Source organism: Hemiscyllium ocellatum, chromosome 23 (genome assembly GCF_020745735.1).
Source record: "Hemiscyllium ocellatum isolate sHemOce1 chromosome 23, sHemOce1.pat.X.cur, whole genome shotgun sequence".
In the NCBI taxonomy this organism is placed as follows: domain Eukaryota; kingdom Metazoa; phylum Chordata; class Chondrichthyes; order Orectolobiformes; family Hemiscylliidae; genus Hemiscyllium; species Hemiscyllium ocellatum.
The window spans coordinates 12,538,620-12,566,342 of record NC_083423.1 but is presented as its reverse complement, the minus strand read 5'-3'; the positions used below and the strand labels follow the sequence as shown (position 1 = coordinate 12,566,342).

At 40.3% G+C, this 27,723-nt stretch overlaps 1 protein-coding gene across 1 annotated transcript in view; it reads left to right on the top strand.

Annotated features, from left to right (window-relative positions):
• Positions 1 to 27,424, top strand: part of gdi2 (GDP dissociation inhibitor 2) — a 40,187-nt gene extending 12,763 nt beyond the window's left edge. Inside the window, exons 2-11 of the mRNA XM_060842699.1 lie at positions 8,590 to 8,697; positions 13,496 to 13,595; positions 14,561 to 14,695; positions 16,051 to 16,249; positions 19,049 to 19,180; positions 20,551 to 20,650; positions 23,601 to 23,772; positions 24,358 to 24,502; positions 25,549 to 25,603; positions 26,965 to 27,424. Of these exons, the coding sequence (XP_060698682.1) occupies positions 8,590 to 8,697; positions 13,496 to 13,595; positions 14,561 to 14,695; positions 16,051 to 16,249; positions 19,049 to 19,180; positions 20,551 to 20,650; positions 23,601 to 23,772; positions 24,358 to 24,502; positions 25,549 to 25,603; positions 26,965 to 27,132 (1,314 nt within the window). The 3' untranslated portion in view covers positions 27,133 to 27,424. The remainder of the gene's footprint in view (positions 1 to 8,589; positions 8,698 to 13,495; positions 13,596 to 14,560; positions 14,696 to 16,050; positions 16,250 to 19,048; positions 19,181 to 20,550; positions 20,651 to 23,600; positions 23,773 to 24,357; positions 24,503 to 25,548; positions 25,604 to 26,964) is intronic.
• Positions 27,425 to 27,723: the final 299 nt, after the last annotated feature.

The following is a 27,723-nucleotide window of genomic DNA, read 5'->3' as shown; positions in this document are numbered from 1 at the left end:
GAGGGCAATTTGGCAGAGGAAGGTAATATTGGCAAAACATCTTGTTTACACCTTTTAGTGGGTATGATAGATTCAGGATTTAAACGTTGGGCAGCTAGGGGTATACCTTGAATGGGTGATTTATTTGAGGGAGATGTAGTAATGTCCTTTGATCAGTTAGTACGGAAGTAAGAGTTACCTAATAGAGACCTTTTTTTCCCCAAGTTGGGGATTTTTTCAAAAAAAGGACCACACGTTTGACTCCTACAAATCTGACATAGAGGGGTACTAAGGGCTAAGAGTACACTGTCAGTACTCTACCCCCAATTGGGGGGGTGCTCCCTCATAAGTCTGATCAACTCTGCAAGATGTGGGGAAAAAGAGCTGGGTGTTGAAGTTTCTTCAGAGGTATGGGAGGATATTTGGGAGAATGCAATGAAGATATCAATTTGCAATAGGACCCATACTTTACAGCTGAAGATTCTCCACTGGGTTCGCTTAGCCCCAGACCGTTTATCAAAATTTAAACTAGGGGTATCTTCAGCATGCCCCAAATGCAAGGTCTGTACAGGTACTCTTACCCATTGTCTTTGGTCTTGAGACAGGCTTCAAACACATTGGAGCGCTGTGGTGGGTGAAATGGAGAGGGTTTTGGGTGTAAGGGTGGAGAAGGATCCTATTTTGCTCCTTTTGGGTTGCCCATTGTATTTCCTGCAGACTCTCAAAAGGCAAAACTTTTCAATATTTTTACATTCTGTGCAAGGAAGAATATCTTGCTAGGTTGGATATGGGAAAACTCCCCATATTGGTGGAAGATTGTTATGGAGCATATTCCCCATGGATTTTTCTCAAGTATGGTATACCACAAAACTGAATTTTTACAAGACATGGCAACCTTTTTGAAATACCTGGGCACTGATTTATCTGCCACACTAACAAGGGCTTTTATATAGCCGTAATGATTGTGTTTCATGAGTCCAGTATCCAGGGAGGAGGAACTGTGAATGTATGAGTGTTTTGTTTGGCTGGGCTGAGTTATTACGATTTATTTAGTTAGTTAAATGGCTAGTTTAGGTTTTTCAATTTTATACTTTTATACAAATGTATAAACATACGTAGAGGAGGGTGGGTTGGGGAATGTTTTTATTTCGATTTTAGTTTTGTACTATTGTATTGTTTTGTATTTATAATATTTAAAAATCTCTTTTCTTAAAAAAAAATTGCCTTGAATGTTATCTGAAATTTGATTTGCTAGATTTTCAAAAGTGACAAATTTTTCTGACTTGAATGCAAATTTTTAAAGGAATGAGAGTTTTAGTTGTTTTCTAACTAAGTCTATTCTGATCACGCCACACTGGATTTGGCAAACTGTTTTTGTGGTTATGTTCAGAAGTAGGTCAAGCTTAGTTGCTGCTTGTTCATGATTTGAAAAATGAATGTGGAAGTATCTTTTCTATCTTTTTATAGTTTGATTCATTCTTTACTTTCTAAGTGCATATATTGGAAATGAAGTATGGTTATCATGTGTCACTTAATGCACAATTGCTTGCATACTTTATCACCAGTCATAGTTAGCTATTAAAAGGTAATTGTCAGTATTTGGCAAACTGTTCTATTCATAGCACACGACAGGATCTCTTTCTCACTAAGAATTTGGTTAGCTTGTAGTATATGTTAGAGGAATTGCGTAAATTGACATCTATACAGAGAAATTTTTTTTAAAAGCCTTGCAGCTAGCTGCAGATCAATGCAATCTGCATAAGTGGTACCTTTTGGTAAGATTGACTGACTGTAGACCTGCAATCAATTATTCCAGTTGGCCACTTGCTGAGAAGTCTGCTTTTAGAGCCGGTCATATAGATGTACAGCATGGAATCAGACCCTTCGATCCTTGCCGACCAGATATCCCGACCCAATCTAGTCCCACATGCTAGCACCTGGCCCATATCCCTCCCAACCCTTCCTATTCATATACCCATCCAAATGCCTCTTAAATGTTGCAATTGTACCAGCCTCCACCACATCCTCTGGCAGCTCGTTCCATACACTGACTACCCTCTGTGTGAAAAAGTTGCCCCTTGGGTATCTTTTATATCTTTTCCCTCTCACCCTAAACCTATGCCCTCTAGTTCTGGACTCCCCAACCCCAGGGAAAAGACTGTCTGTTTATCCAATCCATTCCCCCATGATTTTGTAAACCTCTAAGGTCACCCCTCAGCCTCCAACACTCAGGGGAAAACAGCCTCAGCATGTTCAGCCTCTCCCTGTAGCTCAGATCCTCCAACCCTGGCAATATCCTTGTCAATCTTTTCTGAACCCTTTCAAGTTTCACAACATCCTTCCCATAGGAAGGAGACCAGAATTGCATGCAATATTCCAACAGTGGCCTAACCAATGTCCTGTACAGCTGCAACATGACCTTCCAACTCCTGTACTCAATACTCTGACCAATAAAGGAAAGCATACCAAACACTACCTTCACTATCCTATCTACCTGCAACTCCAGTTTCAAGGAGCTATGAACCTGCACTCCAAGGTCTTTGTTCAGCAACACTCCCTAGGACCTTACCGTTAAGTATATAAATCCTGTCGAGTTGCTTTCCAAAAATGCAGCACCTTGCATTTATCTGAATTAAACTCCATCTGCCACTTCTCGGCCCATTGGCCTATCTAGTCCAGATCCTGTTGTAATCGGAGGTTGCGCAAGCCTGGTAATGTTGATGAGCTGAGGAATCACTACTTTTTGTTTGGTGTGTTGCACTGTTTATTCTGGAATCTGAGCTGATAATATGGTGGAATAGCCCTAAAACCTTTCTAGTATGCATTCAAATATGGAACAGGAAAAAGTGTCTTTATGTAAAGTCAGGTTTTTAAGAATATTTGGAGACCAAGAAAAGGGAGGAATGTAGAAACCTGAAGAGTCTTGAATGGTCACTCCTGCATGCTTTTTCTGGCTTTGCCTCTTCTCCCCTGAAAGACATTAGTATTTTGGGGGTTTATTATATAATAGAACACTGGAAACTATGCACCTTCAATGTAATGGAGTGAAATTGGGCATCAGTGAGAATCACTGTTGAAGGTAGTTCATTTTGAGTCACTGAACTCATGCTGAAAATTAGTGGGGTGTCAGTACAGTAGAATTGTTTTTTCCAACGAAGATGCAGTGAATGAGGAATAAATGCGTAATACAAATTGGGTTCATTTGAATGGCTAGTGTTCAAATTAGGGAGGGGTCAATGGAGGGGAATTGTCATTTGATCTTTTTTAAAGAAAGCTTTCAGATTCAAATTTGTTACAATGCAGATAGTTTGACAGGTTTAAAAGTTTTAAAATAAAATATTCTGATCCTGCATTTACTAGTGACCTACATCATGAATTCTCTAAGACCTTCCTAGAAGCTAGCTACTTATTGCAATTTTGCATTAAGTGCAAATTGTTTCACTGTTTGACTATTTAGAAATGATTTCTATATCCCTAGTTCACTTGGCTAATTACATTCTTTGACTTGCAGCATTATGGGTATTTCCAAAATACAGCATTTCACTATGGTGATCGTAAAACCATAAGATATTACAGCATAATTGGGCTAATCAGTCCATAGAATCTGCCCTGCCATTTAATCATGGCTAATATCTTTCTCCACTCCCGTTCTCCTGTGTTCTCCCCATAACTCTCTTGATCCCATATTTAATCAAGAATAACTGTCTTAAATACACTGCAGCAGAGGGCAGTGAAGGCCAAGTCATTTGAGTTCTAGAGATTAACCACTACGGCAAAAGGAAAGAGAAACAGCAGCAGGGAGGATACTCCCCGCAGTACCGAGCACACCAGAGGCCGCAGCAGCAGCCTGTCCTGAAACCCCAGAAAACCTGACCAATTCTCAGTAATTGGTGATGGTGAGACTTAGCTTGAAGGTTGGGGCTGCAATTGAGATCCATGTCCATTGCTTCCATGCTGCAGAAGCATGAAAGGGAGCTTCAGGAGCAGGTGGAAGGTCAAACCACTGCCTCAGAAGCACCGATTGAGTCCTCATCCAGTTGAAGCCAGGTAGTGGCGCTGGAGGTGTGGGCCTTACAAGACCAGGTTGACTACTTCTGATTGAGGTCAGGGGGTGAATCTTTAGACTTGTCCACCTCTGGGAAGGTGAAAAGGGTGGCCAGCCAGTCAGCTGCTTAGAAAACTGGCTGCCGTGGTTCCTGGGCCTTCAAATAGTCCACCTGGCTGCAGATTTGAAGGGGCCTATCTGATTGCGGTGCACAGGTCTGGGCTGGTACAGTGCCCCCTCCTGGTCTTAGTGTTTCCAAGGAAAAGCAAAAAGTGATTGAAGCCTCCAAATCCACTGGAAAATGACCCACAGACACTGCACATGGGGTCAAACTTTTTTGACAGGATTTCTCTGCAGCTTTAATTCGAGGCAGGTCGTCCTTTTGAAGAGGAGGCTGAGGAACCTGAGCATCCAGTGCTCCGAGGTACCCTGCAGTGCTCCATATCAGCCAGGAGGACTCAGTTTATACTTTTGACTTGGCAGATAAAGCCAAAAATGTTGTAGACCCTTTTTCAGGGGGTGGGTGTGGGGAAAGAGTCTCCCATTCAAGGTTTTACAGTTGCCTTTCTTTGTAGCTTTTTTTGGTAGCAATAGTTGTTTGTATTATGATTTAGTAGTTTTGTATATGCAATTTTGAGTCTCTATTTACTTCTGCTCAGTGCATTGTAAGCAGGGTTCTCCCTCCGGGGTTGAAGCCTGTCTGAAAGGAGATGTGGTTGTCTTAGATGGTGCACCTGGAACATCAAGGGAAGTCATTTGTCTGTTAAAAGAAAAAGTACTTTCTAGCTATTGAGGGAAAGGGTTGATGTTGCTCTTTCAGGAAACCCATCTTTGAGAACACCTGAAATACAAGGGGTTATGACTAGGTATTCTTTTCATCCTTTTACTACTAAAAGTAGGGGATGGCAGTACTTATCAAGTATAATTTTCCGTTCACATTATTAGAGCAGGTGAAGGATGAGTAAGGGTGGTTTGTGACACTTAAAGTGCTGATACGTTGGGAGGAATATGGCATTTAAAATGTCTACCGTCCTCTGATGCATTTCCCTCATTATTGGTTAGTGCCTTCTCTAAGTTGAGCGCTTTCAGAACACTGCACATTATGGGGGGAATTTTACTTGCCGCCTTGATCTGACGTTGGATAGATCCAGGCCCCCAACTATTCTTTCACTGGCTAAGCAGGTGGCTGGCTTGTGAGAAGTTGGGGCTGGTGGAAATTTTGGAGATGTCCTCCCCCTACTGGTGGGGACTTTTTTTTCAAACCTGTGTAAATGTCACGTGAGGACTGACCTTTGTCTGGCTCCTCTACCTTTTTTTTTCGGGTTTAATCATGGGTTGTAAAATTGGGAACATAGCTATCTCTGATCACATGGCAGCATATTTGGAGGTTAAGGCCAAGAGTGAGGGGCTAGGTTTGCAGCACCTGCGTCGAGATTCTTTTTTTTTTGAGGATTCCAAATTTGTGAATACTAGAATAAGTTTCAGGAGTTCTTGGCTATCAAATCAGGCACGGCCAGTAGTCCGTCTGTGCCAAAGGAGACCACTAAGGCCTTTGCTAGGGGGTTGCTATTTCCTGTTCGGCCAACTGAAAACGACAGAAGGGGGAACAGCAGCGTCTACTTGAGACATGGCTGAAAAGTGCTGAGGGCGCACGCTTTGAGTGGCCTTTGGTGATTAAGCTACAGCGAATCACAGCCCTCCAGGCTGCCTTGAATTCAATACTGACACAAACTTCAAAGAAAGAACTTGCTTTTGCTAGACAAAGGCTATTTGAGTATGGGGATAGGCCAGGAAAGTATTTGGCATATCTGACTAGAAAAGGTGTGCTCCCCAATCAATTACTGGGGTCCTTTTACATAGGATGCCAAAAGGATTAATGAGGCTTTTAACTGTGAATTCAATCGGTCTGACGATTGCGAGGACAGGTGGGCTAACTGGAAGCCTTTAAGAACCTGGATACCTCCAGGGGTAACCTTGGAAAAGACCTCCTTAATGCCCCCTTGACAGTTCAGGAAATGCAGGAGGCAGCTAGGCAACTTGAGTGGGAAAGCATCTGGCCCTGATCTCCTCCTGGGTTAGTTTTATAAGGAGTCAGGACCAATGTTGGAGATGTACAGTCACTCCTATATGCATGAATGCTCACCACGATCTTCTGAGAGAAGCTAATATTTTCCTCATTCTTAAGAGGGCCACCCAGGTTTCATAAGGGGCCCTAAGTCTTCTAATATTGTTAGGTTGCTGAATATGATCCAAGTTTGTCAGCAACGATCAATTTCAAGGGTTGGTGATCTTTTTTAAGATGTGCAGAAAACACTTTAGGTGGATTGACCATATATTTTGTGTCTTAAAGTGGTTTTGGTTGGGTGGGGTCTTTGCTAGGTGGGTGCAGGTTTAACTCGTCGCCCTCTGGCCACTGTCACCAACGAGGTGAAGTCTGGGAGCTTTAGGATTGGCGGGGGTGATAACAAGGCTGCCCCCTTTCACCGTTGTTTACGTTGATAGAGCTGCTGGCAGAGGCCATTCGTCAGAATGTCCACATAACTGCTCCAGACGTGGGATTGAGCGTACACAAGATTACACACTTTTGTGGATGATGTCCTTCTGTTTTTATCGAACCCGATGATCTCTGTACCCCAATCTAATATAATGTATCAATTAATTTGAGGCTATTTAATGATTCTAAGACCAACTTTGCAAAATCTGAGGTTTCCCCAAAGTATAGCCTCAAAGTGCCAGAGGTTGAAGGTGGCCCTAGGTTCCCTTTAAGTGGTCATGAGTGGGGTTCCCATATCTGGGCATTTTTGACCCCAGTGTTTGATCGGTTATTTCAGACTAACTTTTTGCTCACTTGCTCAGCTATATTAGGCAGGATCTCCAGAGACGGGAGGCTCTACCAATTTCATGGTTGGGCTGATGAAATTATGATGTCTTTGAAGCAAGTGAGCCACAAGTATGAGTTGCCCCTCAGATCTTTCATTTTATTCAGGTTAGATTTCAGAAGGAGACTATGCTTCTCATTAAGTCCAAAAACCTGATAGAGGTTGCTATATGCTGCAGTCACCCTTTTATTTTTTGGTTAGTGCCCTCTATTGTCTGCTGGGTGGTAAGACCTGGCGGGATATTAACTGGTGATGAGATGTCTCTGAGCAAGAGCTAGGAGTGGAGATCTCTTCTGAAATGTGGGAGGATATATGGAGAATGTGTGAAAGATTTCAATCTGTAATAAAACATGTACTACGCATTTTAAAGGTTCTGCAATGTTCATCTGGCACCAGACCATCTGGTGAAGTTTTTAAAAAAAGGGGCAACTTCAATGTGCCCCAAGTGTAAAATGTAGGCACTCTTACCCATTGTTTCTGGACATGCCACAGACTCTTGAAAGGGGGGGGGGCTCCTGAGTTAATATGGGTATGTATACAATGATACCCGTTCTTTTTGTTTGGGAGCTTTGTACTGGGCATAGCTATTGTTATTAGTCACTAAGTTATTTATTGGTGGAATTTTGCTCATTGTTTGGCAATATAGGATAGGTTAGTAGTTAGTAAGCAGTAGTATTGTAATTTTTTCTTTGCTGCTGATTGACTATTTTAAAGTTATTGAAAATACAACAATGTTTCTTGCTAATTTATAAAAAGAAAGCAACTCCAATCCCCCTCCCTTTTCCTTGTTGTCCTCAAAGAATTTGCCTCTTTTTAAATATGTAGTTCTCAGCCTGTGCCAGAAGTTGGATTCCTGATCATTTCCATACACTCTTCTAGAAGCTTTAAGCTCCACTGAGCCGCACCCCCCCCCCCCCCAACTATTTAGTTTAAAGTCCTATCTACAGCCTTCGTTATGCGTTTTGTCAGGTCTCTGATCCCATTGTGATTCAGAGAGGTCCACCCATTGGAACAGCTTCCTAGTTCCAAGTACTGCTACCAATGTGCCATGAATTTGAACATATTTCTCCCACGTCAATTCTTGAGCTGTGCTGATTTCACCGTGTTGCTGTGCTGATTTGCTTGTTGTTTGGGTTGTAATTCAGAGGCTTTTTGGTTCTGTTTTTAATTTAGCCTCCAGTTCATAATTCCTAAGCAGAACGTCTGTTTCTGTCTAATTATTGTTTGGTACCAGGTGTGGATCTCAACAACTGGATCTTTCCCCCTCTCAAGTTCCTTTTTAATCCAGATGAGATCCTGAACTGGGCACTAGTCAGGCAACCTAACATTTGGGACTCTCGATCCAGTGATGTCATTTTTTGTGCTGAGTTCTTGATCCTGGGCTTCAATTTAGATTTTTTTTTTAAAAAACCTTTAAAACTAGAGAAATGCACCTCGCTCCCCTTGTGCACCACATCCCACGCTGTCTCCTCCAAATTCTGTAAACCATATGCTCATTCAGGCACACTCTCACTGGGTGGGATCTCTCCTCCCTGACTCTTTGCAACTTGCTATTGATCCATTCTTAATGGACTGCAACAAGCCTTACATTGTGGCATTGCTTTTCAGTAAGGAATGATGTGGTTGATTCAATAGCTATTTCTTCTGAATAATCTGGATTCTGACTTTCTTTAATTTTTTTTACAGGAATGCATTCTTTCTGGCATAATGTCTGTGAAAGGGAAGAAGGTCCTGCACATGGATCGCAACTCTTACTATGGAGGTGAAAGTGCGTCCATAACACCACTGGAAGATGTAAGTAATAAGGAAAACTACTTGCAACTTGTTTAACATAAAATGCACAGTTACGACTCCATTTTTAGTCTTGCACATTTTATTAAAGTATCATGACTTGAAAGCGATGTTGAGAGCTAGAATACTGATCTGTGCTCATGGACTTGAGCACCAGCTGTTCAGATATATAAAGTCTGAAAGGATTAGACTGGGTGGAATTTTTAAAATGCATTCAGGTTATCAAAACATTCTCCTAGAGATGGGGTAGTGCTAGACATAATCCGAGGGAATGAAGTGGTTGAAGTTTATGCCAGAGGAATAGGATTAGATTCCCTACAGTGTGAAAACAGGCCCTTCGGACCAACAAGTCCTCACCGACCCTCAGAAACCCACCCATTCCCTGATATTTACCCACGACTAATCCACGTAACTCTATGGCCAATTTAGCATGGCCAATTAACCTGCCCTGCACATCTTTGAACTGTGGGAGGAAACCGGAGCACCTGCAGGAAACCCACACAGACACTGAACGTGCAAACTCCACACGGTTACCTGAGCTGGGAATCGAACCCGGGTCCCTGGCGCTGTGAGGCAGCAGTGCTAACCACTGAACGTCTGTGCCACCCAGATATCGTTTTGGAGATAGTGACCACAACTCAGTCTTTATGGAAAGGGATAAGGATATTACAGAAACTAAGTATCTATATTAGATAAGGCAGGTTTCAATATCATCAGATAGGATCTGACAAACACCGATTTAATAGCAGCTGCTGGCAGGCAGGTCTATATTTGGAAAATGTAGTGGGAATTCCAATGCCAGTGTCTTTTTCTGTAAGTGAATGGCAAGGGCAGCAAGTCCAAGAGCTTAAAAGAAACAATTGTCAGGTACAGTGCACTTTAAAAACAGGGAGGCACTTCAGAAGTATAAAACGTAAGAAATTGTTTGAAAAGAAAATTAAAAGAGGAGCCATGAAATATCTTTAGTAGATGAGATCAAGGAAAACCCCAAGTCTCTGTATAAATATATTGAATAGGATTACCTGAGGGAGTGGAATATATTGAGACAAAAGGGGCAACTTGCTTGAGGTCTTAGTTGAGAAGTACTATCTTTGCAGAGGAGCAAAGATATTGAGGCATACACAATATAAGAAGCATAAATAAGAGTAGATTGTGAGAACCTTTTTTTCCTCTGGCAGACGCATCTGAGACATAAGTGTGTAAGTTTGAGGTGAGGAGCAAGTAGTTTGGATGAGATCAGAGGAGATGGGGAAATATTTAACCTAGAGGGTGGTAGAAATATGGGACTGACTGCCTGAAGGAGTGGTGGAGGCTGATACTCTTGTAACAACACTTACTCATCTGGATGAGTACTTAAAATGCCAGGCCATAGGCTATGGCTAAGTGAAGGTAAATGGGATTAGTGTAGCTTGGTGTTTTGGTCAGTATAAACATGGTGAGCTGAAGGGTCTGTCCCTATGCTGTGATTGAATCTAATTAAACCACAGTTAAATTAAGGGATCAAATTTTGTTTCCCAACTTGCTGTGAGGTGAAAGTAAAGAGACTTCAAGGTGACAGTCAAGTTGAGTTGGCAAATACAGAATAATGCGAATAAAAATCAAAAAACTGTGGATGCTGTAACAGAAATTGCTAGAAAAGTTCGTAGGTCTGGCTGCATTTGTGAAGAAAAGGTTAGTTGTGTTCTGAGGAAGGGTCTCTGGACCCAAAACGTTAACTTTGATTTCTGTTCACAAATGGCTGTCAGACCTACTGAGCTTTTCCAGCAACTTCTGTTTTTGTCACAGAATAATGTGGGTAAGTGCGAACGTATCCACTTCAGTGGGGGAAATAACAATGTGTTTTATATAAATGGTGATTGGGAAATATTCATGTGCAACCAGACCTCATGTCCTTGTCCTTGTACACGTGCAGTTTAGATCTCATTACTCAAGGTGTGCAAATGACCAGTTAAGTTTTTTTAATTGAATTATAAGGAAAGAAAAATAAAATTCACGACAGTATTTGAATAAATGCCAAGAAGCTAGTGTCAAAAATTAAAGATTTTCAAGGACCTTGAAGACTTGACAGTTGAAAATAGCTTATCACCTGTGGCAAGAAATGCTTCGACTTCCAGTGAGTCTCAGTCATAAAAAGGCAGGTCAAGGAAGTGAAAAGGGTACTTTCTAAAAATTTTTTTTATTGGTACATAATAAATGACTGTTTTAGTAGCCACAAAAGGTAAAACTCTAGATTAGATTCCCTCCAGTATGGAAACTGGCCCTTCAGCCCAACAAGTCCACACCGACCTGCCAAAGAGTAACCCATCCAGACCCATTCCCCTACTCTATATTTACCTCTGCACCTAACACTATGGGCAATTTAGCATGGCCAGTTCATCTGACCACATCTCTTGGATTATGGGAGGAAACCTGAGCACCCGCACGAAACCCACACAAACACTGGTGGAATGTACCAACTCCGCTCAGTCGCCCATGACAGGAATTTACCTCTGTTCCCTGATGCTGAGGCAGCAGTGCTAACCACTGAGCCTCTGTGCTGCCTTCAATCATTGAAAATCCATTGGAAAATCTTAGCTAGCCAATATAATGGGTAAATAGGTCAGGCATCTTGGGACAGAAATGGGTTGAGTTCACCATCAATTTATGCTGAACATTGAGACAGGCATTCTAAGTAAATTGTTCTGAATTGTGTATGGCTTTTTGTTTGATTATCCAGAAGAGGTTTTAAAGTACAGTGTTATAGACAGTCTTTGACATTTACTGACACTTTTTTAATTGTGGGAATATAGAATGTTTGTTTGGATTATTCTCCCTCAAGTGAATATCTTCAGTGACAACAATTGATAATAGTCATCTTTTATTATAGTGTAACTTAGAATTGATTCTCTCTAAATATTGAGTTGTGGCCTGTACTAGTAATATATCTGTTAACATTCCACCCTGTGACGATTTGGCTGGTTTGAAAACTCCTAGGAGTGTCTTCATCGGACTCATACCTGGGAAAGCTAAAATACTAAGTACCTTGGTAAGCAGGGCTGCTGGGGACTAAAGACAGAAGAAGCTCTTTAAGTAATGCTTGTCATGAGCGTATGGTCAAGGCTCAGTGGTCTGATCCCTGGGTAGTAGGTTTATTGTATGAGGGGAGTTTGGGTTGAACAGGTCTGTATTTGTTGGAACCTAAAAGAAATGGGGATCTTGTTTGAGTGCTAAAAACTCTTGGCTGATATTTTGACCGAGTGAATGCAGAAGTGATATCTGGTGGATTATTTAGGATAAAGACGAGATTTTTTTTCACTCAAGTGGTGCATCTGGAATTCTCTACCAGAGAAGGCTGTGGAGACTAAGCTGCTGAGTATATTTGAGAGAAATACACTTCAGGATGCAAAGGGTTACAGCGAATGGAAGTGCAGTGTTGAGATAGAGGATTAGCTATGATGCTATTAAATGGAGGAGCAGGTGTGATAGGCGTAATGGCCTGTTCTTGCTCCTTTGGTCACAATTGGAAACAGAACCTTTTTGTCCAGATGTAAGTTTCAATATTTGATTGCTTCAGTGTTAGATTTTGTTTGCTCTTGATCAGCATGCTCACTGAGACTATCTTGCAAAGTCATGCTAGTTTTGGGTTGGTTGCTACTCTCCAAGTTTTATTTATGCAATGAATTTAGAATTGGAGTGTTGGAGAAAATGGGGTCATAGGTTGTTAGGAATTTTTTAGTATTTGATCTGTTTACATGGAGTGTTGATGTTTAGCATTGCCTTAGACTGAAACTGTAACCTCTGTTCAGGACCAGAAATTGAATTTTGGTCAGTGTTCCCCAAAAGGCAAAATTGGAGTGCATCAGTGTCAAACCTTAAACTTGGATTAGGAGGCGTCTGATGTCTTCCATGTGCTGCTTAGTTTAATAATGTATTCAATGTTGCACCATTAATGAGATGTGGCTTACCTGTACAATGTTTCATTCTCATTGTTGGATTAACTTGGTTGGAATGATTTTGAGACCAGAAGTTTGTCCAAATTAGGATAACCCTTCCTTCCATGAAGTTGAAGAAAAGTGTTTTTCAAAATGTCACTAGAAGTATAAAGATTATATTTTGGAGATACATGTGCAAGTGAAACATTCATAATACCAGTAACGGCAAAACAGATTGTCTCTTAGTCATTGCAGACACTCAATGACATCATTTGCCTCTGCAGCACTGTTTCTGGAATGGATGAAAAGTCTTGTATAATTGGAACTGATATTTATATTTATATGTCCATAATGTTTATCTGAGCTGGGTAGTAATTTTTACACAGCCTGTTAAGGCTAATGTATGCATCTACGGCTCAATATAATTTAACGTAACATTGGCCAAGTCATTGAGTGAAGTGCCACTCCATAAGTTTGTCTTCGTCCTTGCTTTTAGCAACGAGGTGGAGTATACTCCATTTCCCATATAGCAAATGTTTGAATCCATTCATCTAATGCAATAAACCTTGTCACTTTTCACTTCTGACAATATTTGGCCAACTTTGCAAATTAATGCAGCTGTAATCCAAGGAATCATGAAGTTGTAATTATGAAGACTAGTTCTAGCCCCTGTGTTCTGTAACATTCCTGAGATTGCCCTCCAGAAAGATGCTGATTATTCTATTTTTGCTAAATACTAAAATCTTAATGCTGCTATAGACTAGTCTACTTCAAACCTGGCTTGAATAGAGTCTGATGTCCTGATTTTTCTAACAAAATCAGATGTATGAAAAAATTGTGAAGTGCCCATATACTTTATGCTTACACTATGCTAAATTCATCCTCTTCAGCTGTACAATAGGTTTAATATCCCTGGTTCACCACCTGAATCCATGGGCAGGGGAAGAGATTGGAATGTGGATCTGATCCCAAAGTTTCTTATGGCAAATGGTAAGTAAATTGCAAATGTATTCCTGTATAACCTACAGGACACTTTTTTTTTGTTTTAAAGATGTCTTTGAATGTAATGAGCAGTAACTTAGTGGCATGAGTGACCACAACCACCGCTGAATGTAAAAAAAAAAGGAAGGTAGACAGCAGTCGGAGTTGGGCCTTGGTAGCCTGAACTCTAACTACAGATGGTGGTGGAATAGCAGTGCAATGTTCTCCCAGAGGGTAATGAATGTCTGGAATTCTCTGCCATGAATATCGTGGCGGCTAGATCTCCAAAAGAATTTACAGAAGAGATGGGAGTAGATTCTTGAAACATCAAGCAGTTTTTATCTATGTTGAATCGAAACACGGACGAAATGATCCCTAGCATAGATATTCATGATCTTGATGAATGGCACAGCAGGCATGAAGGACCAAATGGTGTACTCCTGCTTCTGGCTCTTGGGTACTACTGCCTGAACTCCCCACAGATTTCTCAAGTTATGTCAACCAAGTGATTATGTGCATATGGGCTGGTGCTGTCTACAACTCTGTCTGCTAGTGGATATTTTTGCTAATTGCACAATTCCTTATTGCTACTAGACTGAATAATAGCTAAATGGAATTCACATAACAGTATATAAAGATATGTCGACTGTGTAATTAGGGTAATGTTACAGGTGCACAGGAAAAGTAGGGTGTTCGAGTATATAATGTATATCATGACTTGGTTGTGCATTTGCCTCTGATTCAGAAGATCTTGGTTTCAAGGTTTAAACCTAATCTAGGCTAATACTTGACAGTGGCCTGAAGTCTTGAGTCCTATATAACTCTCCCTCCCTCTTTCTCGTTCATGCCTTTCTTCCTAGCCCTGTGTTTCTCCCTTCCTGTCCTGCTATGGTAGTGCTTTGTAATTTGTTTTTTATTAAAATATGTTCAAATATGCATTCTAAAAAGTAAAATGCTTTCCCTTTTGTTTTTAGGGCAACTTGTAAAGATGCTGCTGTATACTGAAGTCACCCGGTACCTGGACTTTAAGGTCATTGAGGGCAGCTATGTTTACAGAAAAGGCAAAATCTACAAAGTGCCATCTTGTGAAAGAGAAGCTTTGTCATCCAGTGAGTAGGAATTAAAGATAGTGGTTGCGATTTAAGAGGTGGGCTGAAAGTTTATAGATGTTATGACTCTAGTTATGTTATCTTTTCTAGCAATTGAGTTCAATCTCAAAAATAAAATAGAATGAACCTGGCACAATCCTTTTGGAGCTACTCATGCAGGAAAACAATACTAGATGTTCAGTAGCAGTTTCCTCTTTTTCCTTTGTTTAAAACAGCAAATGTTCTTGTCAAGCTCATGCAGCATAGTTGCCTCCTAGTCTAGTAGAATAGCTCTTAATTCGGTCAGAACACCAATCAGATATAATACTGTAATATTGGAAACTGCTATTTCAGACATTTTGCCTAACTTGCTTAGTGCTCTTACCAAAACCTTCAATTTTACAGCTATTTAACTCTATCTTTGCTTTTGTGCAGAATAATTTCATAAGTTTATAATTTTCCTTTTTTTAAACTTGCATTTGTGAACCTCTTGGCTTGCAATTTCAGCTAGAATTAATGTTAACATGAATGGATTGTTAATTGATCTGTGGTGTTCACGTTTCAGTGCTTTTTCCATTTTGACCAAGGCCAAATGATGTCGGGAACTAAGTTTCCCTGGTGGGACTCCAACTGAGCATCTCAACCCCTTCCATCCAGAGATGGATCCTCTACCTAGCACCTCTGAAGTTTGGGTGTAAATTGCCTTGTCTTTGCACTGATGTGCAGCACTGTGTCTTCACATTGCTGCACAAATATTCTCAAACAACAATCTCATCCTGTTGTTTCCAAGTCCACTAACATTCATGACCTGAGTGTGGCAAGATTATAGAACTTGGATCTAATCCTTGGGATCTCTTAGCTCTGTCCTGTTGCATGCTGTGTTTGCTATTAGTCATGCAAGTATTCATGTTCTAGTTTCATCAGATTGGAAGGAAACGTTTTAGCACAGAGGTGATGCAGTCCATTGTGTCTATGCTAGTTAATCTGTTTGTAGGTATGCCTCGTTTTTGCACCTTGTGCTTTTTTTCATTTGACCAGAATTAACCATTTTGACTTAATATTGTTGGAGTGAAGGGGGTATGGTGCAATCAAGTTGCACATTGTGGTTGAATGCAATTCTGATGGCTGACTGTGTCTCTTGGTGCGTGGAATTAAGTTGCAAGATTTGCTGTCATGTGAATTTTACCACGTATGTTTAGTCTCTTGGTGTGACTCTCTTTATTAGTAAGTTTCCAATATTGAAGTCAATCCAGACAAAACATTTTGTGAAGTATATTTCCTGAAGTGTTGAGTTGAAGCTAGTTTCAACAGAAATTTAAAATTTTAAAAGCTAGCCTGTGTTTCATGTATTTACAAAATTGTTGTTTTTTTTTTAGATTTATTACACTTAATGGAAAAAAATAGATTTAGAAAATTTTTGCAGCGTGTTTCTGTTTACGATGAAAATGATCCGACGACTTGGGATGGCATTGACCCTAAGAAATCAAACATGAAGACTGTATATGAAAAATTTAGTTTGGGGAAAGATGTCGTCGACTTCACAGGCCATGCTCTAGCCTTGTATAGGACTGATGAGTGAGTAGTTGTATATGAGACAAAATTACTCCATTTTTGTGTACAATATCGAGTCAATTTCTGCCTTGCTCATCCTTAAATTTGTATTTTAATATTAATATCCATAGTATTAATGCTTCCCCCAACTGATGGTATATGAATGTTAATTTGTTAAACCATTTTGTTATATTCTTTAGTCTTGCTCATTTTTGCTGCTTTTACTGCATGCTGGGCATTATATTTTCTACGTTTATCCCTATGAAGTGTTAAATAACTGTGTCCCCAACCTTTCCATTTTTATTCCCTTGTGCAAATAAAGTAAGCCTCTTACTTTGAGTAGTATTTCTGCACTACCAGGTCAGGATGTCTTGAAATGCATAAAAGTGGATAAATCCCCAGGACCTGATCAGGTGTACCATAGAACTCTGGGAAGCTAGGGAAGTGATTGGGCCTCTGGCTGAGATATTGGTGTCATCAATAGTCACAGGTGAGCTGACGGAAGACTGAAGGTGGGCTAATGTGGTGCCACTGTTTAAGAAAGATGATAAGGACAAACCAGGGAACTATAGACAGTGAGCCTGACGTTGGTTGTGAGCAAGTTGTTGGAGGAAATCTGATGGACAGGGTGTATTTAGAAAGGCAAGGACTGATTCAGGATAGTTGACATGGCTTTGTGTGGCAAAGCATGTCTCTCAAACTCGAGTTTTTCTTTGAAGTAACAAAAAGGATTGAGGGCATAGTGACAGACGTGATCGATGTGGACTTCAGTAAGATGTTTGACAAGGTTCGCCATGGGAGACTGGCTAGCAAGGTTAGATCTCATAGAATACAGAGCGAACTAGCCATTTGGATACATAACAGGCACAAAAGTAGAAGACAGGGTGGTGGTGAAGGGTTGTTTTCCAGAGTGGAGGCCTGTAATTGGTGGAGCACAACAAGGATTGTGCTGGGTCCATTACTACTTGTCATTCAGATAAATGACTTGGATGTGAGCATAAGAGATAGTAAGCTTGCAGATGACACCAAAATTAGAGGTGTCGTGGACACTATAATCTGAGGTAACCACCTTCACTGGGATCTTAATCAGATGGCCCAATGGGCTGAGTGTGGTAGATGGAGTTTAATTCAGAAAAATGCAAGGTGCTGCATTTAGGGAAAGCAAGTCTTAGCAGGACTTATACACTTAGCAATAAGGTCCTAGGGAGTGTTGCTGAACAAAGACCATGGAGTGCAGGTTCATCACTCCTTGAAAGTGGAGTTGCAGGTAGATAGGATAGTGAAGAAGGGGTTTGGCATGCTTTCTTTTATTGGTCAGGGTATTGAGTACAAAAGTTGGGAAGTCATGTTGCAGCTGTATAGGACATTGGTTAGGCAATTTTTAGAATATTGTATGGCAGTTCTGGTCAAAAGATGTTGTGAAACTTGAAAGGGTTCAGAAAAGGTTTACAAGGATGTTGCCAGGGTTGGAGGATTTGAGCTATAGGGAGAGGCTGAACAGGCTCGGGCTATTTTCCCTGGAGTGCTGGAAGCTGAGGGGTGATTTTATAGATGTTTATAAAATTGAGCGGCATGGATAGGATAAATAGACAAAGTCTTTTCCCTGGGGTCGGGGAGTCCAGAACTAGAGGTCATAAGTTTAGGGTGAGGGGGGTAAGATATGAGACCTAACGGGCAACCTTTTTATGCAGAAGGTGGTGCATGTGTGGAATCAGCTGCCAGAAGTGGAGACTAGTACAATTGCATCATTTTAAAAGTCATCTGGATGGGTATATGAGCCAGATGCTGGCAGGTGGAACTAGATTGGGTTGAGAAGTCTGGTCAGCATGGACGAGTTGGACTGAAGGGTCTGTTTCTGTGCTGTATGTCTGACTATGATTTTATACCACATCAGTCCTCTGTTCAAGTGTTATCAGATACCAGGACAGCATTTTTCATGTGAATTATGCAGCTTATGTATATTGTTACCAAATTGGATTCTCACTAGTTGGGCTTTATTTTGCTCTGACTCATGTTTGACTTCAAAGAACACTTAAGGTGTTCATAGTGCTTTTGGTCTGTAATGTAGATTTAGTGAATTTTCTGTTTTCATTGAAATGACAGTTTGCTAGACTATTTCACTGGATAGTTTGTGCTTTTCCATTTGATCAACTTGGTTTATTTCCTAGGTGTCAGTGAAATGTGAATGCTGTTTTTTGAATACTGCTATATGAAAGGTGTTGTGAAACTTGTAAATCTTTTTTTCTCAACCTTTTTTTCAAGGATGTTGCCAGAGTTAGAGGATTTCAACTCTGGGAGGGACTGAATAGGCTGGGCCTGTTTTTCTCCCTGGAACACTTAATGTCACTCCTCTGCCTCAAAGGTTTATAAAATCATGAGGGGCATATGTTGAGTGAATAGAGAAGGTATTTCCCCTAGGGTAGGGGAGTCCAAAATTAGGAAATTTTAAGTTGGGAGGGGCAAGATTTTTAAAAGGACCACTAAAAGTGGGTAACCTTTTTCATGCAAAGGGTGGTACGTGAATGGAATGGACCATCTGAGAAAGTGGTGGTGGTTGGTGCAATCAGAACACTTAAAAGCCATCTGGATGGGTATGTGAATAGCAGGAGTTTACAGTAATTTTGGACCAAATGCTGGCAAGTAAAACTTTAGGATGTCTGGTTGGACTGAAGGGTCCATTCTGTGCTGCACATCTGACTATGTATCAATTTTATTTTTTCATTCCCTGTGCATCTTCCGGGGAGAACTGTGGGCATCTGTTTTCGGCTTTCTTTTTTCAAATGACGAAGCTGATGATCAAGTTCGAATCTTTGTCCCTTTCAGCTACATTGACCAACCTTGCCTTGAGACATTAAACAGAATTAAGCTCTACAGTGAATCACTGGCTCGTTATGGGAAAAGTCCATATCTGTACCCTCTTTACGGCCTTGGAGAGTTGCCTCAGGGTTTTGCCAGGTGAGAATTATAATTGGTAAATGTTCTGTTTAAATGGTGAAATGCATTTTTAATTAGTTGGGACATCTGGCACTGAAAACCTTTTTTTTGAATTGTGGTTCAAGATTTATTCTCGCTCTAAGCTACAAACCTCTTCTAATAATTTTAGATCTTGATTAAAGAGATTTACTTGTGTATTTGTCAAAGTAGTTTTTTTAAAAAAAAAACTTTAACTCTATCGTTAAAGGCTAGCTCAGGTCCTAGATGCTAGGTCGGAGACATTTTCTGCTGTCACTCATCAGCCTGCAAGGAAGTACATGTACAACCAAGCATGATTCCACTTGTCCCTGTCTTTTGTGAACGTCTCTCCGGACGTCCTCTGTGGTACTGAAGGTTGAATCATTGCTTTGGTGTGGGTAATGTAGGCATCGACCAATGTTGGCATTACATTTTTGATGGTTAAGTCTTAATTTGTGCAAACTTAAGATTATGTATTCCTGGCTTGTTCACCCAATCTCTAACATTTGGGGGGAAGAATGGAAAATTTTGACACCACTCATTTAGTCTGGCAAATTTTTCTAAAAAAAAAGTACAAGTTTTCAAACTGGATGTGTTCAACTTTATTAAGATTTCAGCAGTTTTAAATAATGCCTGATCTAAATGTCTTTATTGAAATTTGAACCTGTTTAATCTTTTGAGCTATTTCCAAATACAGATATTGGACTGCAGTATTAGCGTTCAGCATTCTTTTATAATTAACAAAATGTCATGTTTTATTAGAAAACCTTCTTGGCTATATGCCATCAAATAGTCTGGTGATTTCCTGGCTAAAACATAAACACTTGTCCTGTACAAGATGCCCTCAAATCCTCATTCTCTGCTTGGTGTGTTTGTACTACTTTGAAGGCTTTGAATTTACACTTGTAAGGCATTTATGTATTTTTGCATGTGTTGTTGGAATGCAGAGTGACAAATGTGTTGTGGCTTAACATCAATATTTGCAATCCTGATTTGATATCTGAATACACTCTCACATATATGATTTGACTCCTGGACTGGAAAAAAAGTCCACTTGAAAAATCTAACTGAATGTAAGGAAGCTTGCATGTTTCTTTTGACGTTTTGTCCTGTGATCTGAAACAAGTGCCATAGAACAGAACACACTTGAGCAGAGCTATGAAATGGAGTTTTTTGGGAAATTGTACAAATTTCCCATGTCATGCATGTTTGGCAATATTTGAGCAATTCTGATATTTTATTGCCTCTGTTCTTATGATCTTTTGATTTGATTCTTGAAGGTACAAAAAGGTTGCAGCCACAATCCATCCTTGGCTGACCTAGCTATTCAAAGCAATTAGCATTATGTATTAATACTGGCTTTATTTCCTTAGGTTAAGTGCCATTTATGGTGGGACCTATATGTTAAACAAGCCTATTGAAAAAATAATTGTTGAAAATGGGCAAGTAGTTGGAGTCCAGTCTGAGGGAGAGGTGAGTGCTTTTAATCCTTTGAGCAAGAATTAGTATTTGAAGTTAGAAAAAAATTTCATTGGCTATGTTGTAAGAAACTCTATTGAGTCACAGTTTACAACTGGAAGGTGACAGACCTGTGATAGTTCTGCAATCGTAAGATTTCTGTGTAAACATTTTACATCCTTTCCATCATTCAAAGTCATTTCCATCATTCAAAATAGTGATTATCCAGGGTTGAAGTAACTACAAATAGTGCTTGATGCCCAAGACTCCCACTTAACAATGTTACACATTGGATTTGCCATGGAGAGCTATTGTAGTCAAATCACTGCTTTGAGTGGCGATGCAGCCTATCTTGTTTGTACTTGAATAGTCATTTGCAGTCCAGGCTGTTTTAAGTCTCTCCAGCAGATCGAAATGATTTCCGATGTTCCACACGCAAGACCTTAGTTAACCATCACTTACATCTGTGACTCTAAGTAGAAGTACAGCATGGAAACAGAGACCCTTCGCTCCAACACGTCCATGCCGACCAGATATCCCAACCCAATCTAGTCCCACCTGGCCCATATCTCTCCAAACTCCTCCTCTTCATATACCCATCCAGATACCTTGAAATAAATTTTCAAAACCTCTTCAAAAAAGTGATCTGTTGCTATGACCGCTCTATATACACCAGCCTGTCTATTGAGGTTTGAAGCCCAACCCCTCAGCTCAAACGTCCTGACACCAAAACATTTATTTTTCTTTCTTTTCAATCCCAAAGCACATTGTCTGTCTGATAGACCATGAATCATTTAATTTCTTTGTGAAGAAGCAGTTTACACAGGATTGAGGGACATTTCAGGGCATATTTAACAAAATGAATTCATGTAAAGTTACAAAGAAATGACACAGGTTGAACTAGCAGATGCAGTCAGTGGCCATACTTTTCATAATCTGCTTCCCAATTTCTAAATTAACTCGATGTAACTAGTCAACAGAGTACAGCTTAATGTAATATGAAAACAATCAATGGAGAAACATTTTTGGCCATTTGTAGATTTTTTAAAGTAAATATTTATCAGTTAATGCTAAAGTTTCACTTTGGTTACTAAATGTTAAATTAATCCACTTCCTTTTCTTACATTACTGATTTATGGTGTATTCTTATATTCTGTTAGCTGAGTTTAGAATTAAGACCTCTTGAGAGACCTTAGCTTTACTACTGTTGGAACATTTGGAATTTCATTTTTAATCACCTGAAGAGCAGAGCAATCCTCAAAACAATCCATGGATTATTTGTGAAGATGCCATTTGAGTTGGATACCTTGCCATAAACTCTTGGCAGCAAAACTACTGCATACTGGCAGAGGTGCAATGGACCAAATATCTTTGTGATACAAAGTATGAACAGATTCTGTACACATCAATCGAGAAGAACCGTTGACGTTTCTAGTACAGTGGCCCTCTTTTTCAGAACTGAATGAATAGCTGGGAAAAGGATGGTACTGCTAATGAGGTTGTTTGGTTTTTTGGTAGGCATGGGTGGGGTTTGACGAGAGTAGATGGTGACTGCCCAGAGAGTGATCAAGATAGTCAAACAAACGTTGATAAGCTGAGGGAGAAGTGCTGGTAGGATGCTAATGGGAAGTGTAAATAAGACCATAAGACACGAGAGTTGGGTCATTCCACCCATCGAGTCTGCTGTTCCTTTCAATCACGGTTGATATGTTTCTCAACCCCATTTTCCTGCCGCCTTCCAACTGATGATTCTGTTTGGTCAAGGATCTATTTAACCGTCCTCATTCCTGAGGAAGGGCTCAAGCCCGAAATGTCGATTCTCCTGCTCCTTGGATGCTGCCTGACCTGCTGCGCTTTTCCAGCAACACATTTTCGGCTCTGATCTCCAGCGTCCCTTTTCTCCCTGTCATTTAAGACACTGACTTGACCTCAAGGTCTTCTGCAGCATGGAGTTCCACAGACTTACAATACTCTGGCTGAAGAAATTCCTCCCCTCAATTCTAAAGTGTCTGTGGCTGCTACAGTGTCTCCTACTAGTGCAAAAGCTACTCCTGGTATGTCCAAGGCTTTGAGGAAATGGGGAGGTTGCACAATGATACCTGTCTCTCCACCTATCGCCTTGTAATCTGCAAACATAACTAAGTCCACCTGTTTCTTCTTCCAGATTGTTAATGTATAGCATGAATTATTGTGGTCCTAACCCTGATTCCAATGGGATGCCGCACAATCGCTAACTGCCATCCTGTAAAAGACCCCTTCATCCATACCATGCCTTCTGAGCTAATCTGTGTCTGTGCCATGTACCTTGCCATTAAGACAATGGGCCCTTTTTCTTATTGACCAGTCTCACATGTGGTACCTTGTGAAAGGCCTTCTGGAAATTCAAATGGATAGTGTCCACTAGCTCTCCTTTGTCATTTGCTTGTTATGAATAGTTGAACGTGGGTCAGAGCAGCGCATACCAAATCAGGCCTAGGGATGTCCGGAGAAGGTAGTGAATATGGGGAGGAAGTCCACACTGAGATTAAATACATTGAGTCCATGATGGAAGATGAGATGTTATGCTGGAGTACTGCAGCATGTCTGAGACAAATGGCATGAAGTGGCAAGCAGCTGAAAGCTTGGTCATTTTTACAGACCTAGCATGGGTGTTTGACAAAGTGGTTGTCTCATCTGTCTGCTCTCCCCGGCTTGTCTCCCCAGTGTACAGGTGTGAGCAATGAATTCAATAGACTGGATCGAATGAAATGTTGGTAAGTCGATGCACCATAAAATAAACGCCTTTTTCCAGCATTTTTCCCAGTCCTGATTGAAAGGTCACTGACTCAACCTATTAGCTGTTTTTTCTCTTGCCAGATACACTCGGATTGAGTTTCCCCATTCTTTTCAGTATCCATAGTAGTTTTTTGCTTTTGAGATGAAAATTCTGGTACTGTTAAATTTTAGTCAAATTATTTATTTTCAGATTGCTCGCTGTAAGCAGCTGATCTGTGACCCTAGTTATGTGCCTAACCGTGTGAAGAAGAGTGGCCAGGTGATTCGAGTTATCTGCATCATGAGTCACCCTGTTAAAAACACATCAGATGCAAATTCCTGTCAGATTATTATTCCCCAAAATCAGGTCAACAGAAAGTCTGGTGAGTAACTTTGATAAATCTGCATTTCATCCTATCCTAGCAATAGAATTGTGCACACTCACTCTTTTTTCTTTTGGTACCATGAGGTGTAGATAGTCATGCTCAACTTTTGATTGCAGAAGTGTTTTCCACAAATGAGACCAAGTAGTCTGTGGGAATTTACACCTAGCTTATTTAACATGAGCAAGGCTTACAAATGTTGCCTTTCTGTATTGCTTGTTGGTATATGTTTTAAGGATCAATTTGCACAAGATGGGAGCAGAATGTAAAGGGTCCAAATTTTTTTGACAGTAAAAGGTTAGATTGTTATAATTTGAGACTAGGTACACTTGCAAAGCAGAGGAGTGGTAGTTAACACCAGTTAGGCACTGGAACAATAAGTTAACAGGGCATTGAATCATCAAGCTGAGGTAATCTATAATTTTGTTTATAGAACTGTGAAAAATTTGAAGTGTGAAGTTTCAAATTGAAAATGAGAATTTCTGGAGCAGTAAATCTCGTCAAAATTGTCTTTGGAAAATGGAAGACTTGACTTGTTTCAACTTGTTTGACTTAGTGTTTTTTTTATATAAAATCATTCCTTAGACATCTACATTTGCATGATATCCTTTGCACACAATGTGGCTGCTCAAGGAAAGTACATTGCTATTATTAGCACAACAGTGGAGACCAGTGATCCAGAAAGTGAAATTAAACCAGCGTTGGAACTTCTGGAACCTGTGGAACAAAAGTATGCTTCATATTTTGAATTGTTTTGGAGCTTTTGGACAATGCTTAATTGAAACTATAGAGTAGGCTTGTTTTTTGACAATGTCTAACATCCTGGCCTTATTTTAGTCCAACCTTGATGTAATAGTCCTAAAGTAAACAGGCAGCTGTCCCAGACCACGGTGTAGACGAGAAGCTCTAAAAAGAAGCTGGTGTGCCATGAAATAGCAGCATTTGTTTAGGGACCTAGCAAGGTTTTTTAAACTTTTTTTTTGTTTGTTTTGTGTGATAGCACCGAAGCCATGATGTAGTTGCCCAGGTATTGGGTACAAGAGTGGGAAAGCCCAATCAAAAGCAAAGCCAATTTCCTTCTCTTCCCCCACCCCCGCCCCCCCAAACACCCTGCAAAGCTTGCATGCTGTCCCTCCAAATACACATCTCCTCCTGTTTGTGTGTGCCCCCCCCCATTTTGCTTTGACTCTCATTTAAATGTTACAACTGGAGTACATTATGGTGTTGCAGTACATCCTTGTTTTCATTGTCTAGATATCAATTTCAATAAAATTTCTCTAGTGTTTGGAAGTCAGAGGAGATCTAAATTGAACTACAAGTGGAACAAGTAATGGATACCAAGTGGTTGAGGAGACTAAAGCTAGAGGATCTACTTTTAAGACCAAGTTCATTGTTTCAGGATGTGTGAATTTTTATTTGTGAATTGTTGGTGTGGAATCCTGTTGCCCAGGATGTAATAGCAGATGAGTCATTTATTCAAGGGTAAGGTTTACATTTTAATAGAAAAGGGAGTTGAAGGTTAGAATGTTGGGGCAAGACAATGGAACTGAGCCCAACACTAGGACAATGTTTGTTTTATTGAATGGTGGAGCAGGTTTTGAAGGACCAAATAGCCCACTATACCTGCTACAGCATATAATTACAAGTTTCATCCACCTATTAATGGAATGACTTGAATTTTGGTTCTTGCCATTAAAGATAAGCAAGTAGTTTGAATTGTTACCAAAGGAACATGAATTTTCTGGGATAATTTGGTACTTTTTGTCTACTTTTCAGATTTGTTTGCATCAGTGATATGTATGTTCCAACTGACATGGGAACTGAAAGCCAGGTAAGAATATGACATAAATTCTTTTACATTCTAGAATCAAATGTGAATTAGTTATTTAACCAGTGGAATTAAAGGTTCATAAGTTTCTGGCAACTGACAAGTGCTCACTGCTTGATCACTCTTGGTAATGATTTGTTTGGTCTAGTGGCAAAATAAAGTTGGGAGATTTGAACTCAACCCTACTTTTAGAGCAGTCATTGTTGAAATGAGGTGGAAGCAGAGATTCAGCTATTCCAAATTGAGTGATGTTTGGAAAGATGGCCACAAGTTTGGGAGGCAACATGCTCAGGCTCTTGAGGCACTAGCAGTTGGAGAGTGGTTTTCCTAGAGCTCCACATCTTAGTTTCTAAGCATCTGGGGAAGTGGGACTTTCTTAAAAGGAGCTGGGTTTGTGCTTGAGTAGAAATCACCATTTATGAACCAACTAGCATGGTGGCCATGAAGAGAAGTTGTCTAGTGGGAATGAGGATGACACAAGGTAGTTATTAGTCATGGTGAATTCAAAAGGTATGTGAAGAGATGATTTTGTATTCAAGGTTTGGACCATAGGAAAAACTTTGAGGAAGTTTGGCTTTGCAAAGTAATTGAACAAGGAATCTCCATTTAGCTGACATAAATGAATTGAGCTTGAACGGAAAATGAGATTTGAAGAGGTAGAGGAGAGACCTGAAGGAGGCAGCAGGAAGCTGAAGCATTTAAACATGAGCAGTGAGCACTTTTTTTCTTTTTAGCAGAGTTGATCCAGATTTGGTGGTTTTGTGGTCTAACTTGATCTGGTATTGCTGTTGTGCACCATACCCGTTCCATCACTTGGTGCAATCATGCTTATCTGAGACTTTACTCCCTACCCCCTTTGGTATGGTTAAGGTTTGAAAAGTCTAAGCATTTTAAACTGGTTGATATCTGCAGATGTGTAGATATTGATTCCCTAATGCTGACTGGGGAAAGGGTATGGATGAAGATGGGGCCAAGTTTAGATTTATTGTGGGTTATCTGAAGTGATGGCAAGAGAAGTCATTAAACAAAGCACCCTGGCTCCAATCAAGTGGGTAACAGCCAACCTAAATGTAACTGGCTCAGAGTTGGATAATGAGGTGAGCTCTTCTATAGTTTAAAGTCTGGTTTTAGATTTGTAGCTCGGGTGTCCGTTGTTGTGGTTCTGTTCGCCAAGCTGGAAGTTTTTGCTGCAAACGTTTCGTTCCCTGGCTAGGGAACATCATCAGTGCTATTGGAGCCTCCTGTGAAGCGCTGCTTTGATGTTTCTTCCGGTATTTTGGTTTAGATAACAGGTTCTGTACAAAGTGGAAAACTGCCATGCGGCAAACTCATTGAATTAACTGATTATTTTTATCTTTCAACAGATTTTCATTTCAAGAACATATGATGCAACCACACACTTTGAGACCACTTGTGATGACATCAAAGATATTTACAGGAGGATGATGGGGGTTGAGTTTGACTTTGAAGAAATGAAGCGGAAGCAGAACGATATCTTTGGAGAGGATGAGCAGCACGAATGTTCAAAGTAAACTGTCTGAAGTCTACACCTAAATGGCAGATTCAGTGTGGGTCTCATTAAGGAAACTAGTGAGCACTGCAGAAATGGAAATTAATATTGTGGGTCCTGCTTATTTTTTAAATCGCGTCTTCAAGATCCTGACAAGTATTGCACTGATTCTAGATGGAAACGCCATCAGTTGTCTTTGGCATCATGTGTAAATTTTGCTGATATCTAGGGATGTTGTCCAAAGAAGACAATTTACTGATGTCTGATAGGGTTTTAGAGACAGTGCATTGGGATAGTTGGGGGGGGGGGGGGGGGGGGGGGAGGTGCAGCAGGTATTTGGGAGGCCAGGATGTAATTTGATGCATTCTTTGCTGTCAACGTGGAAAACTGTAAAATGCTAAATCAATATTCCATTTTTGTGGAAATATTTACTGCCGTCTGCTTTAACATCAGCTCTAACATTTAATGGGTTCAAAGTTCATTTGTGTAATTGACTAACAGTTTATGATGGATTGATTCTATGTAGAACTGCAACTTCATAATAAAAACATGTATGTATACCACCAGCCATTTATAAACAGGAAAGACACTTGTATAATTTTTAATCTTGTTT